General features: G+C 38.2%; 1 protein-coding gene across 6 annotated transcripts; it reads left to right on the forward strand.

The window, feature by feature from the left end:
* The first annotated feature begins 795 nt into the window (after positions 1–795).
* On the forward strand, positions 796–13,799 carry LOC131329023 (protein STRUBBELIG-RECEPTOR FAMILY 3-like). Of its 6 annotated transcripts, none has more exons than XM_058362046.1 (17): positions 796–1,175; positions 1,355–1,558; positions 2,315–2,444; positions 2,534–2,605; positions 3,042–3,107; positions 3,238–3,309; positions 3,408–3,479; positions 3,567–3,638; positions 3,713–3,778; positions 3,947–4,012; positions 6,921–7,333; positions 7,438–7,877; positions 8,455–8,726; positions 9,790–9,928; positions 12,113–12,249; positions 12,338–12,494; positions 13,328–13,799. In XM_058362046.1, the coding sequence occupies exons 2-17, from the start codon at positions 1,438–1,440 to the stop codon at positions 13,421–13,423; spliced, it is 2,391 nt and encodes a 796-aa protein (XP_058218029.1). In that variant the 5' UTR covers positions 796–1,175; positions 1,355–1,437; the 3' UTR covers positions 13,424–13,799. The 6 variants fall into 6 exon arrangements, with proteins under 6 accessions (XP_058218029.1, XP_058218031.1, XP_058218030.1 ...); XM_058362048.1 differs by having other exon boundaries at positions 828–1,230; XM_058362047.1 differs by having other exon boundaries at positions 832–1,201.
* The last annotated feature ends 1,021 nt before the right edge of the window (positions 13,800–14,820 follow it).

The raw sequence follows: 14,820 nt of genomic DNA on the forward strand, positions 1-14,820 counted from the left end.
ACTTCTCTATTACTCCATCCGTCCCATATTCTTTGTCCGGTTCACAAAACAGAGTGTTAAAAATGATAAATTTTTGCAAGAAAAAATCAAAAGTTTTTCAACAATTTACTTGATATCAATGAGTATTTTTAATTTGTCAAAAAAGTTTGAATTTTTTCTTGAAAGAATTGTATTATTTTTAACATTCCGTTTTGCAGACCGGACAAAGAATTCGGGACGGAGGGAGTAGTATTTGCTCTCCACGGGAAACTCAATTTTTTTTTTATTGAGACATGCAATTAAAAAGATTTTCGAAATTACTGCATATTATCTCTACCGATATAAAATTGCTTTTCATTATTTATGAGGGTGAGGTTGTAATTTTCTCTTTCAATTTTTATAGAAAACAAATGACAAAAAGTCTACCAATGCAATTTTGTGTCCGGATCCGTTTGATGCACGTGAACTAGTGCGCATCGAATGGCTAAACACGATACTGTCTGGAATTATGTTCGAAACTTATATTGGTAGCTTCGCTCGAAATAGAATTTCAAGTAAACAAACCGAGACGGATGAAGTACTATAAATTCCGCCAAAATATAACAAATAAAAATTATGGTTTTTAAAATGGATTGAAGTAACACATGGCAGCCTATGAACACTGAATAATTACTACTAGTTAGTTATTACTGTACTATCGAACAAGAGATTAGAGAGACATGGGTAATTAAAAGTCACCGTCCAACTACATGGAAGCCAGCAACCAGATTATCTTAAGTCTCACTTTCCACGCCCCGTTGTTTTTCTAGTCAGAGAATCTAGAGAGAGAGAGAGAGAGAGAGAGAGAGAGTGTGTGTTGTGTCTGTGAAACTAGAGAGAGAGAGAGAGAGAGAGAGAGAGTTCCATACTCTTTTTGTGTAGTCTTTGGGTCTTCGCGACTTTCTAAACGTCTCGCTTTTCCTTTCCCATCTCCCTCTCCCCCACCCTGTCTCATTGCCAGGTTAGGGTTCTTCTCTCTCTACTCTAGCATCTTAAGTCCTCTCCACCTCGATTCTCTGCTGTCCTCATTCCCTTCACCCATCTCTGCTCACTTTTCACTTTACTCCCAAATTTTGCACAAAATCTCCCATCCAACCTCATCATTCACTTGAAATTCGCTCGACATTTGGTCTCTTTTAGGTCCGCACAAGCTCTGTGTAAGCTCGTTAACTTCTGTTCCAAGGTTCAGTTTTGTTTCCTAGCTGAATTCAAGTAATTGCAAATTCTTTTTGTTCGGTTTTCGTGTTTTCTACTTAAAGTTTAAAAAGCCAACTGGAGCTGTGAATTACCCATCAGCGATTAGATCACTGACTTTTTTTTTTGTTTTGATTTTCAGATTGGACGTAGTTTTACGCGCAAGTGATGAGACGAGGCTCGTAGTAATCAAGTGAATTGAGGAGAAAGGTTGAGTTTAACACAATGGGGCTCAAGAGATCTGCTATAAGTTGGCTAAACTTGGAGATCTATGTACACTTCTATGTGTGGTTTGTTTTGGTATCGGCTGCGCGCAATTCGCTGGGAGATACAAATCCAGCCGATGGTAAGAGCAGACTCGACCGTTTTTTGAGTTTCTTCGTTTGGTTTTTTTTTTTCCGCTACAGCCCCTCCGCAGGTGGCCCGAAAAGTTGCTGGCGAGGAAAATTGAACTCCTAGGTCCCAGGCCAAGAGGAACGGTGGATAGGATTTTTGTTGCTAATTTTATGGTTGGTTTAGACGGAAAAGTACACCTCAACTGATATAAACAGCTGTGTTTCGCTTAGCTGAGTTGATTTTTTTTATTTTTTTTCCTCTCTTCACTTCGTGTTTTATTGGGTTTATATATAATTGATTAGTGTTAGATATTTAACATTTTGAAATTTATTGTTTACGCACTTTTTTTTCCCCTCACCCGCCGAGCAGAGCACTTTCTACCATTTACCATTTGGGGACATTCAATGGCTCGCAAGATTTTGGAGTCTTGGGCTATTTATGCGAATTTTGGAGCACTTTTAATAAGTTATAGGTCTAAACCTTCGCTATTGGTGTCTTTCTGTTTTGGGGTATAAGTGCTGAGTTTTCTTTCTTACATGGAGTATTTTCTCCTGCTTTTTCCTGTTTTCTTGGCAATGGAGATGAGGGTTGACCAACTCCATTTTGACTTTGCATCCTCTGAGAAATGCAGCTACTTTTCTATAAACTTTCAGCTGAAAATGGATTTCTCAAATACCTTGTTTCTTTCCGTATGATTTATTTTTATTCTCTGCTGCGGTTTATATAATCAATTACTTATGTTGGAGTTACTTTTATTTTGTATCAGTTGCTGCAATTAACAATTTATATATTGCACTTGGAAACCCTCCCATTCCCGGATGGGTATCTTCTGGTGGTGATCCATGTGGTGGTGCTTGGCAAGGAGTTGAGTGTAACAACACAAATATAAATTCCATGTAAGGATACCTCTCTTGCTGTATGTCGAACGCAAATATTTATCAGCAATGCCGACTGTCTATCCTCTTATGCTTATTTGGTTTTGTAGAACCCTTAATGGTGCTAATTTGGGAGGAGAGCTAGGTGATAACTTGGGTTCATTTTCTTCTATCAGAACGATGTAAGTGCATCTCTCTTTGAGTGCATTTGGTTTTGCCATTTATTTTTGACTAGTGGTATTGCCAAAGCCCCATAGATTCTCCGAGGATATTATGTTTGCATATCAACAAGGGGATAATATCTTGTCAAGAATGAAGTTAGAGGGTTATAGGTCCTAACTTCTTCAGGGAAATGTTTTTTGCACTCCACTTTCTTATAAACGCACTCCAAAGTCTGTCTTGTAGAGTTTATTACACACAACATAATTTTCAAAGCATACTAAAAGTAAAATGTTGGAGTGCATCTATAAGAAAGTGGAGTGTGAAAATCGTTTCCCTTCCTTACCCCCTCGGCCCTCTGTACATATTGATTTTAGGAGGACAATCTATTACTTTTACTCCAACCCTCATTTCATAGGTAGAATCATCTAATGATGTTGTGTCATTGTTTTGCGGCAGATCTCTGGAAAACAACCACATTGGGGGTAGTATTCCTTCAAATCTTCCTGTGACCATGCAGAACTTGTATGTGCTGCCCTATCGTAAATTATTGCGCCTTAGTTAATTTTGTTCATAATATAAGATCTGTGGTTTGTGTTTCCTTTTTCTGCGTATCAACTAATTCAAAACATATGATAGTCTTTACCTTTGGCAGTTTTCTTTCAGATAACCAGTTTACCGGAAGCATCCCAAGTTCTTTATCCACTCTAATTGAACTGTCAGCTATGTATGTTTACTGCCCACTTCTTGGTTCGTGAGCTGGAAGTTGTTACCTTTTCCAAAGTGCTTGATTTTCCTGAAGATGTGGTTCTTTATGTGTTTCAGGTCTCTGAATGCCAACCAATTAACTGGAGAAATACCTGATTCCTTTGAAGGGCTCATTGGATTGATTAATCTGTGGGGAGTTGTCTCTTTGGCAATCTTTAAATGGCCATGTTTTCTTGTTTAAATTATTGATATATTGGACAAATTATCTTTATGCAGAGATTTATCGAGCAATAATTTGAGTGGGCAACTCCCAACCTCATTCGAGAAATTGTCATCTCTAACCACCCTGTGAGTATATCCCTGAGTGACTTATTTTGCACCTTCTTCATCTGGGATAACATGGCTAATATCTTGATTGACAGTCGTTTGCAGAACAATCAGCTTTTTGGGACTCTTGATGTTTTGCAAGATCTTCCACTCCGAGATTTGTACTCCTCTCCAGTCTCCACCATGTCACTTTTAATTCTTATATGGTGTTTAATTATTGTAGAAAATAGGTCAATACCTAACTATAGATTGACGAAGGTGGCTGGGTGAGATGCTGCCATCTCATAGGTTCCTGACTTTCATTTCTTTGAACTTTTCTTTCTGAACAGGAATGTTGAAAATAACTTGTTCAATGGACCTATACCAGAGCAGTTGCTAAGCATTCCGAATTTCAAGTGAGAGCCATAATATGCATATCTTTGGTGTTTCCTTAGTTCTTTTGTTAAAAGCTATGCATACTTTTTTCAGCATGTTTTGGGACAAAATTTGACATATATGCCATTTCTAATCTATATGAGGTTTGCTGTGTAGATGATATTTGGTAGTTTTCATTCACTTGATGAATATAACCAGCTAGATGGTACAAGTACCCCGATGATTAGGTATGGAATGGACGGTCACTTTCTAGATGTTGGGATCTCTCCTTGTAATAGCTTAAGCTTTTCGGTTGGATCTAAAATTTCTTATTGGTATCAGAGCCGGGCTCATTCCGTCTCATATTTTACAAAGAAAGAATCCACACCCCACGATGAGACTCGGCAAAAAGGTTGAACGATGAATGACGCCAAAATACATGTGACAGGCCATAAAAGTGGCTGCACCTGAGGGAGGATGGTAGATAATACAAGTCCCACATTGATTGGGTATGGAATGGGTGGTTACTTAATATCGAGTGTTGCAAGCTGCCCACGTTATAGTTTAAGCTTTTGGGTTGGATCTAAAGTTTCTTCAGAAGCAACTATCTGACAACTTGGGTTCTTGTATTGATATTTTAATTTGTTTACGGGAAGCACCAAACTCGGTAGAAACATGTGACCAGATGCATATTCCTGGAAATCCAACAGGACATCGAATCATGCTACCCGATATTGAGAACACTTCTTAACTGCATCTTTGATTACTTATTGCTAGGAAGTCTTATTGATTTGTTGGCCACAATTTTCTGAAAGTTCCCAATAAGAAGGACTAAATTGAAAGTAACTGAATGGAGGAATCAAATATTAGCACAGCATACATTACCTCTGGCCATGTTGTAGCATGACTTCATGATTAAACAGTCACGAATATGTTTATTGATGGCAATCCCATGCCATTTAACCGAAAACTATCTAATTGGCAATCACGTGCCATTTAAACGGAGAGACTAGGACGCTGGTTCTGTAGTCAGTCACAACTTCTACTAACTTCAAGGCCCCTTGTGGAACCACTTTTTAATGTGTAGTTTCAACCTCATCAGCTACCCATTTTTTTTTTCTTGAAAAATATAAGATCTCTATACACATTATGATCTGAAAAGGTTGTTGTGGCATGTGGGCTACCCTAGTCTCCAACTGGAAAGGTGACTAACTCAAACTTCTCCAGCAGGACCAGAACAATAGATTAAGCTCTGATTTTTTGATGCATGCATACACATTTCTATAATTATCTTGAAATTCTGTTGTAGAAGGTTTTAAGATTTTTTTACAGGGACTCAGTGTGACAAGTGCATTTAGGGGTAGGCTAATGCATGGTCTAGAGTTTGCTGTTTCAGTTCATTGTTGTTCAAACCTTGCTAAAATTGCACGGGAAATAGAATGGGTACTTGCCTACTTGGTTGGTGTTGACCCAGGTGACCAAAACGTACGATATCGCATGTAACATGTGTTTTCTTTTCTTTTTTTTCGCATGTAACATGTGTTTTCTTTTCTTTTTTTTTTTGTTTTTTTGAACGGCAAAACGTAACATGTTTTGCTGCTCATATGTAGACGACTACGTGTAGTCGTATTGGAGCTTGCCAACCTTATTCCTTATTTTATACACCCTCCATCCATTTTGGGATGTCGCAAAATACATATCTACTTTGAATGTCAAAGCCAAAAATCTTTAAAATTTTCCAAATACCTTCGTATATGTGTTCGAACATTTGAAAGGTTGAGATAGAGGGACAATTTTGGCAATAAGTACCTTTTGATTGACTTAAAGTGCATTAAAGTATGTCTCCTTAAAAAGTTGAAATTTCAAAAAGGGACTGCAAGTGTCGGAGTACTTCCAAGCCACAACAGTCTCCTAGGTGTTTTGAAAAAGCTTTTTACAAGTTTCCAAGAATCTTTAGAACATTTAGGAGAGGGTTGGGAATATTTCCTCGAAAGATTTGCCTAGCTTTTGAAACAGTTTACTGAAAATGATTTGTCCTCTTCAACAAAGTTTCCGGGAACTTGGTGCTGTTTTGGGGCAATATAGAAGTTGTATTGCAGAGTTAGTGTAGACAACCACAAAAGTTTCTTTGCGTATTTTCCCCCCGTAAGTATAAGGGAAGTGGTCTTCCATTAGATAGGTACCATAATGTTCATCTTATGGAAGATTTGAAATGTGAAATACCCCGCAAAAGCATAAACATTGAGTCTTCAGGAACTAATAAAACCATCAAAACTGTATCACCTGGTAATGTTAAGCAAGGCCCAAGGGTAGGTGTAAACTCTGAAGCCATAAAGCTTTCCTGCAAGACCCAATATTTTCATGAACTGGTAGTTTATAAACTCTGCCTCTTAAACTAAAGCAGTAACTATGTTTCGTGGACTCTCACCTTTTATTGACAATTAATCTTGGAATTGCAGCAGATACATGTACATGTATTATGAAATCACAGAATCACGTCTAGTTCCATGGCAATTTGCATGGCTAGGTTTTTTTTAAATGGTAATGTAGGGTGTCCCAGGTCCACTTGCGCGCACCTCGGACTATTCCTTACAGCCCCTCCCATAGCTGTTTCACACACTTACCCATGGGGGTGAGGTGGCCCCAAGGGTTTCTGGCAAGAAGAATTGACCCTGAGACCTTGGGAGGGAGCAAACCCCTAAGTCCAAAGCCAAGACCACTAAAAAAAAATTTGCATGACTAGTTTTTGTCATGTAGCATTGGTGACATATTGTATATTTGTTTCTGGAGCACTTAGTAACGTGACAAGGGTGGTGAATAACACTTACTTACATATGGTGAAGGTTTATGATCTCCTGTATTTAAGTAAATCACTTATTTTGATATATGTTCTAAGCATTTTGTAAATCTCTTTTTTTATTGTTCTTAGTTTTGATTTTCGCCATGCAGAAAGGATGGGAACCCATTCAACACTACTGTTGCTCCATTACCTTCACCCACATCCCCAACAACATCAGTTCCAACCCCACCGGTTGCTGGGGCACCGTCGTCTTCTGGGTCACAGTCTTCTGGACAAACCCATGGGAAAAAGGCTGATGGGCCATCTGCATCAGAGGCATCAAATTCTACAAGCGCTAGAAAGTACTTAACTACTGGGAGGATAGTTGGGATATCAATCGCTTCGGCGTTGTTATTTGTAATATTGGCATTAGGACTTTTGCTTTTTATGCCAAGGTGTCTGAGAGGAAGGCGAGACGCTGATAGAATTTCCAAGCGGCATGAAGTAGCTCCTTACGTGAACATTAGAGATAATCCCATGGATGGTGGATCACTGGTGCAACCAAGCAATGAAATTGAGAAAGGTTCGTATCTTCACTTTGTTCTCCATTTTTTTTATGTGTCATTTATTTCCTGTTAGGTTTCTGGTTATTCAATGATTTACGTCTCTCTTTGAATCTTGGAACAGTTCCCAAAGTACAAGTTCTAAAGCCAAAGGAGGATCATCAACCAGGGCCAAGAAGGACAAGCTTGATTCCTAAACCATGGAATGAGTCTGAGCCAAATGTGCAAAGAATGAGCGGAATACCAAAAAGCAATAATCATGCAATAGACATGAGAAGGTTTGATATTGATTCATTGCGTCCACCGCCTCCACCACCACCGACGCTGCCTCCTCCTCCTCCTCCACCACCACCACCTCAATTTGACAAGGTTATTGTAAATCCGATTGCACCTGCTACAGCAACTACAGAGAGGCCTTCCACCCAAACTCCTCTTCCTCAAATTGCTGTGAAGTCTTACACAATTGCATCTCTTCAACAGTACACAAACAGCTTTTCTCAAGAAAATTTTATTGGGTCAGGCATGCTAGGAAATGTATATAGGGCTGAGCTTCCTGATGGAAAGGTTCGAGTCTTGACTTAATCCTTCCATTTTCCACTTTTTGTTGCCGTGTTGACAGTTTTCAGTAGCGTACATCATGATGTTAGGTTTTCGGTTTTGATTTTTCTGTTGTCCTTCCTCCCCCCTTCTCTCACCTCCTTCACATACTTGTTTCCTCTAGCTAATCTTTGAGCTTTGTTGTCAATAATTGAGTTGCACTTGCACCTCATGCTAAAAACTGATGTCAAATAGTATGCAAACTGTAGTAATTGGATTAGGAAGGGTCAACAAAGTTACTTCAACTCCTGGCATCTGATTCCTTTTAAGCTTTACCTATTCGAATTAAGTAACCTTGTTCTTTCAATTTTCTTTCTTATGTTATACAATGTAAAATTGGCGAACCTTATCTGTTTTACACTTGCCTCATTCAGTTATTGATAGATCTAGAATTGGGGTTTATGTGACATTTTTGACGTTGTCAGTCATGGAAATCACCAATTGGAGGGTCTTTCTCCTTTGCCCTCTCAGCTTATATCCTCAAATAATCTGCATCTCATGGAATTTTGAAACTGACTCTTGGTTTGTGTGAATGCTGTTGTAGTTACTCGCTGTTAAGAAACTAGACAAGAGAGCTTCCAGTCAGCAGAAAGATGCTGAGTTTCTTGATCTGGTGAACCATATAGATCAAATTCGTCATGCTAATGTCGAGGAGCTCATGGGTTATTGTGCGGAGCACGGGCAAAGGCTTTTGATCTATGAATATTGTAGTAACGGGACACTGCAGGATGCTTTGCATTCAGACGATGGATTCAAGAACCAACTTATGTGGAATACCCGCATACGGATGGCCCTTGGAGCTGCAAGAGCCCTAGAGTAAGTAATGCAACTGCTGAATGATTATATTTCGATATGACTGAACAGAGTGCTTCATATAGTAAGCGGGCAGGCGTGAGTGTTTGGCACTTGTTGACTTTGATACCTTTTTAATGAGAGAAGAAGGTCCATCAGAAAAACTTGTCAAAGGGAGCTTATACAAAGGCCATTCTCACTATTTTTGAGTCAAAAAATTGTACTCGGAAGTACCAAAGCTAGGTCTTTACAAAACAGTTCATTCACCAGTAATAGAATGGGCCAAGGAGGGGTGGAAGTAGGCTAGTGATGGAGTCTTGTTTTCTTACTCTTGCAGGAATATCTGCTAAAGAGCGATCTAGTTTTAGGGTTTGAGAGAGCGTTCTCCTTAATTAGCCCCTTTCATGCCATATGTATTTGACTCTTTGATCCCGATTGTCAGCTGCCGCTTGATAAGATTTTGCCATGATAATTAGAAGAATAATACAAAAGCAAGGACAAAATAACAAATATGACACTAACTAGAGTGTTTCATGTGGTTATTGACGTTTCTCATTGTTAGATTTCTTAGAGGGTTTCAACCTAAAACCAATTGGCAATAGGTGGAGTAACCTCTAGAATATATTAACCAAGCTTGGTTGGCTTAGATGAGCGATATGGGACAAAGTCTAACACTCCCCCTCACGTGCAGCCCGGATGCACGTGGCTGCACGTGAAGGTGCGAATTGAGCTGACCAGGAGATTTGCTGCTTCGGGCGACGGAGACTTTCCCACGAGAGGTGAGGCCACCCAAGAGAGACTTTTCCACGAGAGGTGAGGCCACCCAAGACCTAGCTTTGATACCATGTTAGATATGAGAGAAGATACTTTATTGAATTCGATGATTAAAACTTTACAATGAGACCTCTATTTATACAACGGGAGGGAGCCTAACTACAGAAGGGAATCATCCTAATTTTAATGAAATCATATTCAATTACAACCAAAATAAAATCAAGGGAATCATTTAATATGGTAACCACATCAGGACATGATTATGATGTTATATGATTACTATATTCTAACACTCATTGTTTATGAAATGAAGGTATCTACACGAGGTCTTTGAGCCACCTATTATCCACAGGAACTTCAAATCTGCTAATGTTCTGCTGGATGATGAGCTTTCTGTACACGTCTCTGATTGTGGTTTGGCTCCTTTAATATCATCAGGCTCCGTTAGCCAGGTTAGTCATGATATTATTATCTTCAACCTGATTAATGACATTTCCGTTCGACCATCAAAGGAAATAACTTATAAACTTTACATATAAGTGGGCATATAGTAGTATCGAAAGATTGGACTGTTTAGGGTGAAAGACTGCATTGAGCATCACGGGCAAAGTGAATAGAAAGCTTAGTACCCCAGTTAGTTATACTTTGAAGTTGTAGGGTTTGGCTCCAATGATTTTAAGAGAACCAAGTCTAGGAATAGGTGTGTCATATTTAGGAGTTTGGAATGTGTGCTGGATGCTCAATTAAGGGAGAAAAGAAAGAAAGAACAAAAGAGTTATAGATGTTCCTGCTTGCATTATGTTATGTCTTGTTCATGAGTGCTTCAATGAATATATAGGTCTAAGGTGATCTTTTAGGTTAGACCATTGAGATTCGATGGTCGTTGGAGTTTGGTTTTTACTCTTGCTCATTGATCTACTGGCCTATATGTGCTTCTTTTCTTTAATGTGATTGATCTGTTTTCCGTTAGACATGTAGTATGATAGACCAGTCATCAGAGCATGGAATTGTCTGCTTACTTTAGGTTGAACTTCTGTTGAGTAATGATGGTGCAGTTGTCTCTTACTCATCTCTGCTTAAAGTGTTAGCATTCGTTTTGAGAGACATCTTCTAGCTTTGAGAACACAGGTAAATTCCTCTATTGTGTTGCGTCATTCGGTTAGTTGAGCGGTAGAAAAGCCTTACACAAGCGGTAGAAAAGCCTTACATGAAAAGCAGTTTTATGACTTGTCTGTTGTAGTAGTGAAGTTGAGTTTTCAAATGGGATTCGACAAACCTCATCATGGAAGTAGCGATATAGAATGTTTCGTTTTGTATCAATTGGTTGATTGTCTATTCTATCTGGTATGTAGATGCCAGTTGACTAAAACTATACGGACACCTAACAAAAGTTTTCCCTTCAGTTTCTAGTTGTTATTCTTGGAGAATAGTGGCGAATCAAATAAGATAAACTGACCAAACCCAACTAATAAATTGTTTTGAAGTCGGTTGAATGAGAATTGGGGGTGATGCCCACTTAGAGGTTCTAGCAAGCTTAAAGGTGGACAAGAATAACTGGGATCAAGGGCTAAACTATGCTTTAGTACGACGTTTTACTAATTTCTGCAATTCTGATCAAGGCTCAAATCCATGAGCTCTGGGGTTAAAACCAAGCCATATTGTAGTAGAGAAATAGGAAGAAAAGAAATAATTTTTTTTGTTCGAAGAGCTTGCTAATCGAGAGCATCTATATATGAATCCTAAGTACTTCATGGTGAAGCCCTTGGTAATATAAGGAAAGATGTGATCAGTGGGGAAAAGATCAAGTGCCTTACATGCAAGATGCAGCCATACATATTCTTGATAAGTTGCTACCTCAAAGAAGGTTACCTTATTACTAAGTAAAACAAATATGAATCTGGTTTCCTAACTTAGTTTCTTGTGATCTAGCAAAGAGTGCCATAAATTGTTTTTCCCCATCAAAAATAGCTTTCTATCTTGATCACTTGAATGCTTTTGGGTTCCTGAACCCATCTTGTCATGCTGGGCACAGTGCTCATCACTGTAGCACAGATGGTATAATTTGACCTAATAGATGTCACCTGCCCATGATGTTTTTCTTTTTATTTGATTTGCGAAGTTGGGGATGACAATGGGTTTACTGTTGCTAGACGGATTGCAAGCCCACCATGGCTGCTAACAGTTCAATGCAGGTTTAGAATACAAAGGTCATGAAGAGGTCTCTTGGTGCAATAGAAAAGATTTTGTTCTTCGTGTGAGTATTACATATTTGGTGTTTCCATGTTAATAAAGCAGCAACCGACTGGAGCTTAAATTTAATTCAAAATGTCAGTTGCTTACATTTACTTAGCCTCTATATGGTAAGGGGGGGCTAGCAGTATCTTGAAATGAAACTGGATGTTTTGCTGCTTGTGTATAAATACTAGCTTGCATTATTAATCAATGTATTGTTGCTTAACAAAGATCCAAAGTTTCCCTGTTTTATTTCTGGACTTACTGCCCTTTATCCTAATATCAGTAAACAGTAGTCGACCAACAAATATCATCATCACATTGAAGACCTTGTGAACTTCCCCTTACGTTTCCCTTGCAACAAATTGAGCCTCACTCCATTCTGATAAGTTTTGTGTACTCAGTTGTCAGGAAACCTCTTAACAGCTTATGGTTACGGAGCTCCAGAATTTGAGTCAGGAATTTGTACCTCCAAGAGTGATGTTTATAGCTTTGGGGTGGTGATGTTAGAACTCTTAACGGGCAGAAAGTCGCATGACAGGTACAAAGAGCCAAGCTGAACCATATTGGGCAATGATATAATGCTTATTTTTTGAACTAACTTTAATCTTTCTTGAAATAATTGCTAGTACACGGAGTCGAGCGGAGCAATTTCTGGTGAGATGGGCAATCCCCCAGCTTCATGACATTGATGCTTTGTCGAGGATGGTTGATCCATCTCTGAAAGGAGAATATCCTGTTAAATCATTGTCACACTTTGCCGACATTATTTCCCGATGTGTTCAGGTGAGTGCTTTGAGATGATGTTTCGAACAAATGGATTTGAATGTAACATATACTTTTCTAACATCTCTATTCCTTATCGTGTTCTAAAAAGTACAAGTAATATCCATCTACTAATGTGCACAATGGGGTTCAGGTTTAATATTGGCTGTTCTATGTTTCTGGTGAGAGGGAATGTTTCACGCATTATAAGCTTGGGAATCCATTCATGTCCAATGCTTTCCTGCATTCTCTGAATTTTCTATTTTCCAATGACTACACTTTGGAACTGGGGCACCGCTGAGACTTCCGTTTTGAGTTGAAAGATCTCCACCTAACCTCCAGTCTACCCTAGCTAAATTTCTTTGAAAAAAGTGTTTGTCTCTGAATGGGGTGGTTTTGCCTGCAACTAATTCCAAGATACAACCATGTATATATTTCAGAAAAAGAAAAAGATGCAACCATGTAAGTCATTTTTCTTACAGGAGGAAAAAAATTACAGTGTTAATGAGCTGGCAAAATATTTTCATGTATGTACAGTAGGGGATGAGAATTTCGTAACACTAAAGAATTCATGTATAATTTCGCTGTCTTCCACATGATGAAGTATCAAATCCTAGTTATGTATGCGATGGGCTATTGGTAACAGAAGTGTTGGATAAATTGTTGTATGGTAATTATCGCATTCAACATGTGCGCGTTCGTGCTAATAGATACAAAAATGTGTCCCCTAGAGTTTGTGCAACGGGTATAACATGGTTCGCTGGTACTTTATGAATTCCCTTCGGAGTCTTTGTAAATTTCATTTTCCTGTGCTTCTTCACTCTAGTAGACCTAACATATCGCTTCTTTTGCAGCACGAGCCTGAGTATAGGCCTCCAATATCTGAAGTTGTTCACGACCTCCTAGAAATGATACGGAGGGAGTCTCCTCCCAGGTCTGGTAGGGATTGACTTGCTTTAGGCAGTGCATCCTGGTAATCGAAACTGAATGAGTAGTGAAGATGCAGAGATTTGATTTTGCCAGATATTAACCCAGGAACAGACATGTATGTAGACAAGCTGCAGAGTTGACCCCCCTGCTAACACGCCCCTGAATTCATACAACCAGAAGCATGTCCGGTGGATATATCACTGAAATCAGCTGCAGAACCTTTGTTGTCATCGCTTGTCGCTAGCCTTCTGGTCAATTTTTCAATCATTGTAACTTCATTCACACTATGGAAGGATGGTTATGCATAAAAAAAGAGAGGTGCTAATCAAGTCGCTGAATAATCATTGTTTGTGAATGTCTTTTTCCTAATGATATGATGATTTGTTTATTTTAATTTCGTTATGGCGTTTGTTCTGTTTTTACCTTTGGTCTTATTTTTCTGTTCTCAGATGTTTCTGAGTTTCTGGCAAAAAAGAGAGGTGCTAATCAAGTCGCTGAATAATCATTGTTTGTGAATGTCTTTTTCCTAATGATATGATGATTTGTTTATTTTAATTTCGTTATGGTGTTTGTTCTGTTTTTACCTTTGGTCTTATTTTTCTGTTCTCAGATGTTTCTGAGTTTCTGGCTTGATAGCCCTACGGGGCTTGTGCGCCACACTTGTTTTTCACCAATATAATTGTGTGGTCATTCTCGGGAAAAAAAAAAGAGTCCCTGTGACTTGTGGTATCATTGCACATATCATTCTCTATGTTGAGAGAATTTTTGTCAGAAATGCAAATTTGGCCTGAGCAATGCTTGATCAGACCGTTTCAATCTTCTAAGTAGCGTGGTTTGGCTCTGGTTGAAAAGATAAAAACCAAATCAGGTTTGTAGATTTATGTCAACAGTATTATTTGGAAAACGATTCTAATCGCAATATGAAGAAGATTTTGAAAAGATAAAAATTGGAATCGCAAATGAAGAAGATTTTCTTGATTTATTTTAGATCTAATTAATGCGTTATTGGATTAGTCTCCTATATTAGAATCACATGTATTCGTTATTATATTAGTATATTAAATTGGTTCAAATAATTTCCCTTCTTTTAAAAGCACCTCCAATTACAATTTGTATTTATGTTTAAAATGAATCATTATAATAATAAAAAATACAATCGCTACTAAAAAAAAATGATATTTGAAATAAGTCCCTTACAACAGTGAAAAAGTATTGCAAGTTGAAAAACAATAAGAAAATGTTACAACGATAAACTATGACTATTTAAAGAATATGATCATTGTAATATGACTATTGAAAAACTATACCATTACAAAAAAAAAAACACATTATAACGAGAAAAATAAGGAAACATCAAATATTTTAGTAAAAAAAGAAAACAATTAAGGAATAAATATACGAATAGAACAAAGTTGAG

The sequence above is a fragment of the Rhododendron vialii genome, chromosome 6a (assembly GCF_030253575.1).
Source record: "Rhododendron vialii isolate Sample 1 chromosome 6a, ASM3025357v1".
Taxonomy (NCBI): Eukaryota; Viridiplantae; Streptophyta; class Magnoliopsida; order Ericales; family Ericaceae; genus Rhododendron; species Rhododendron vialii.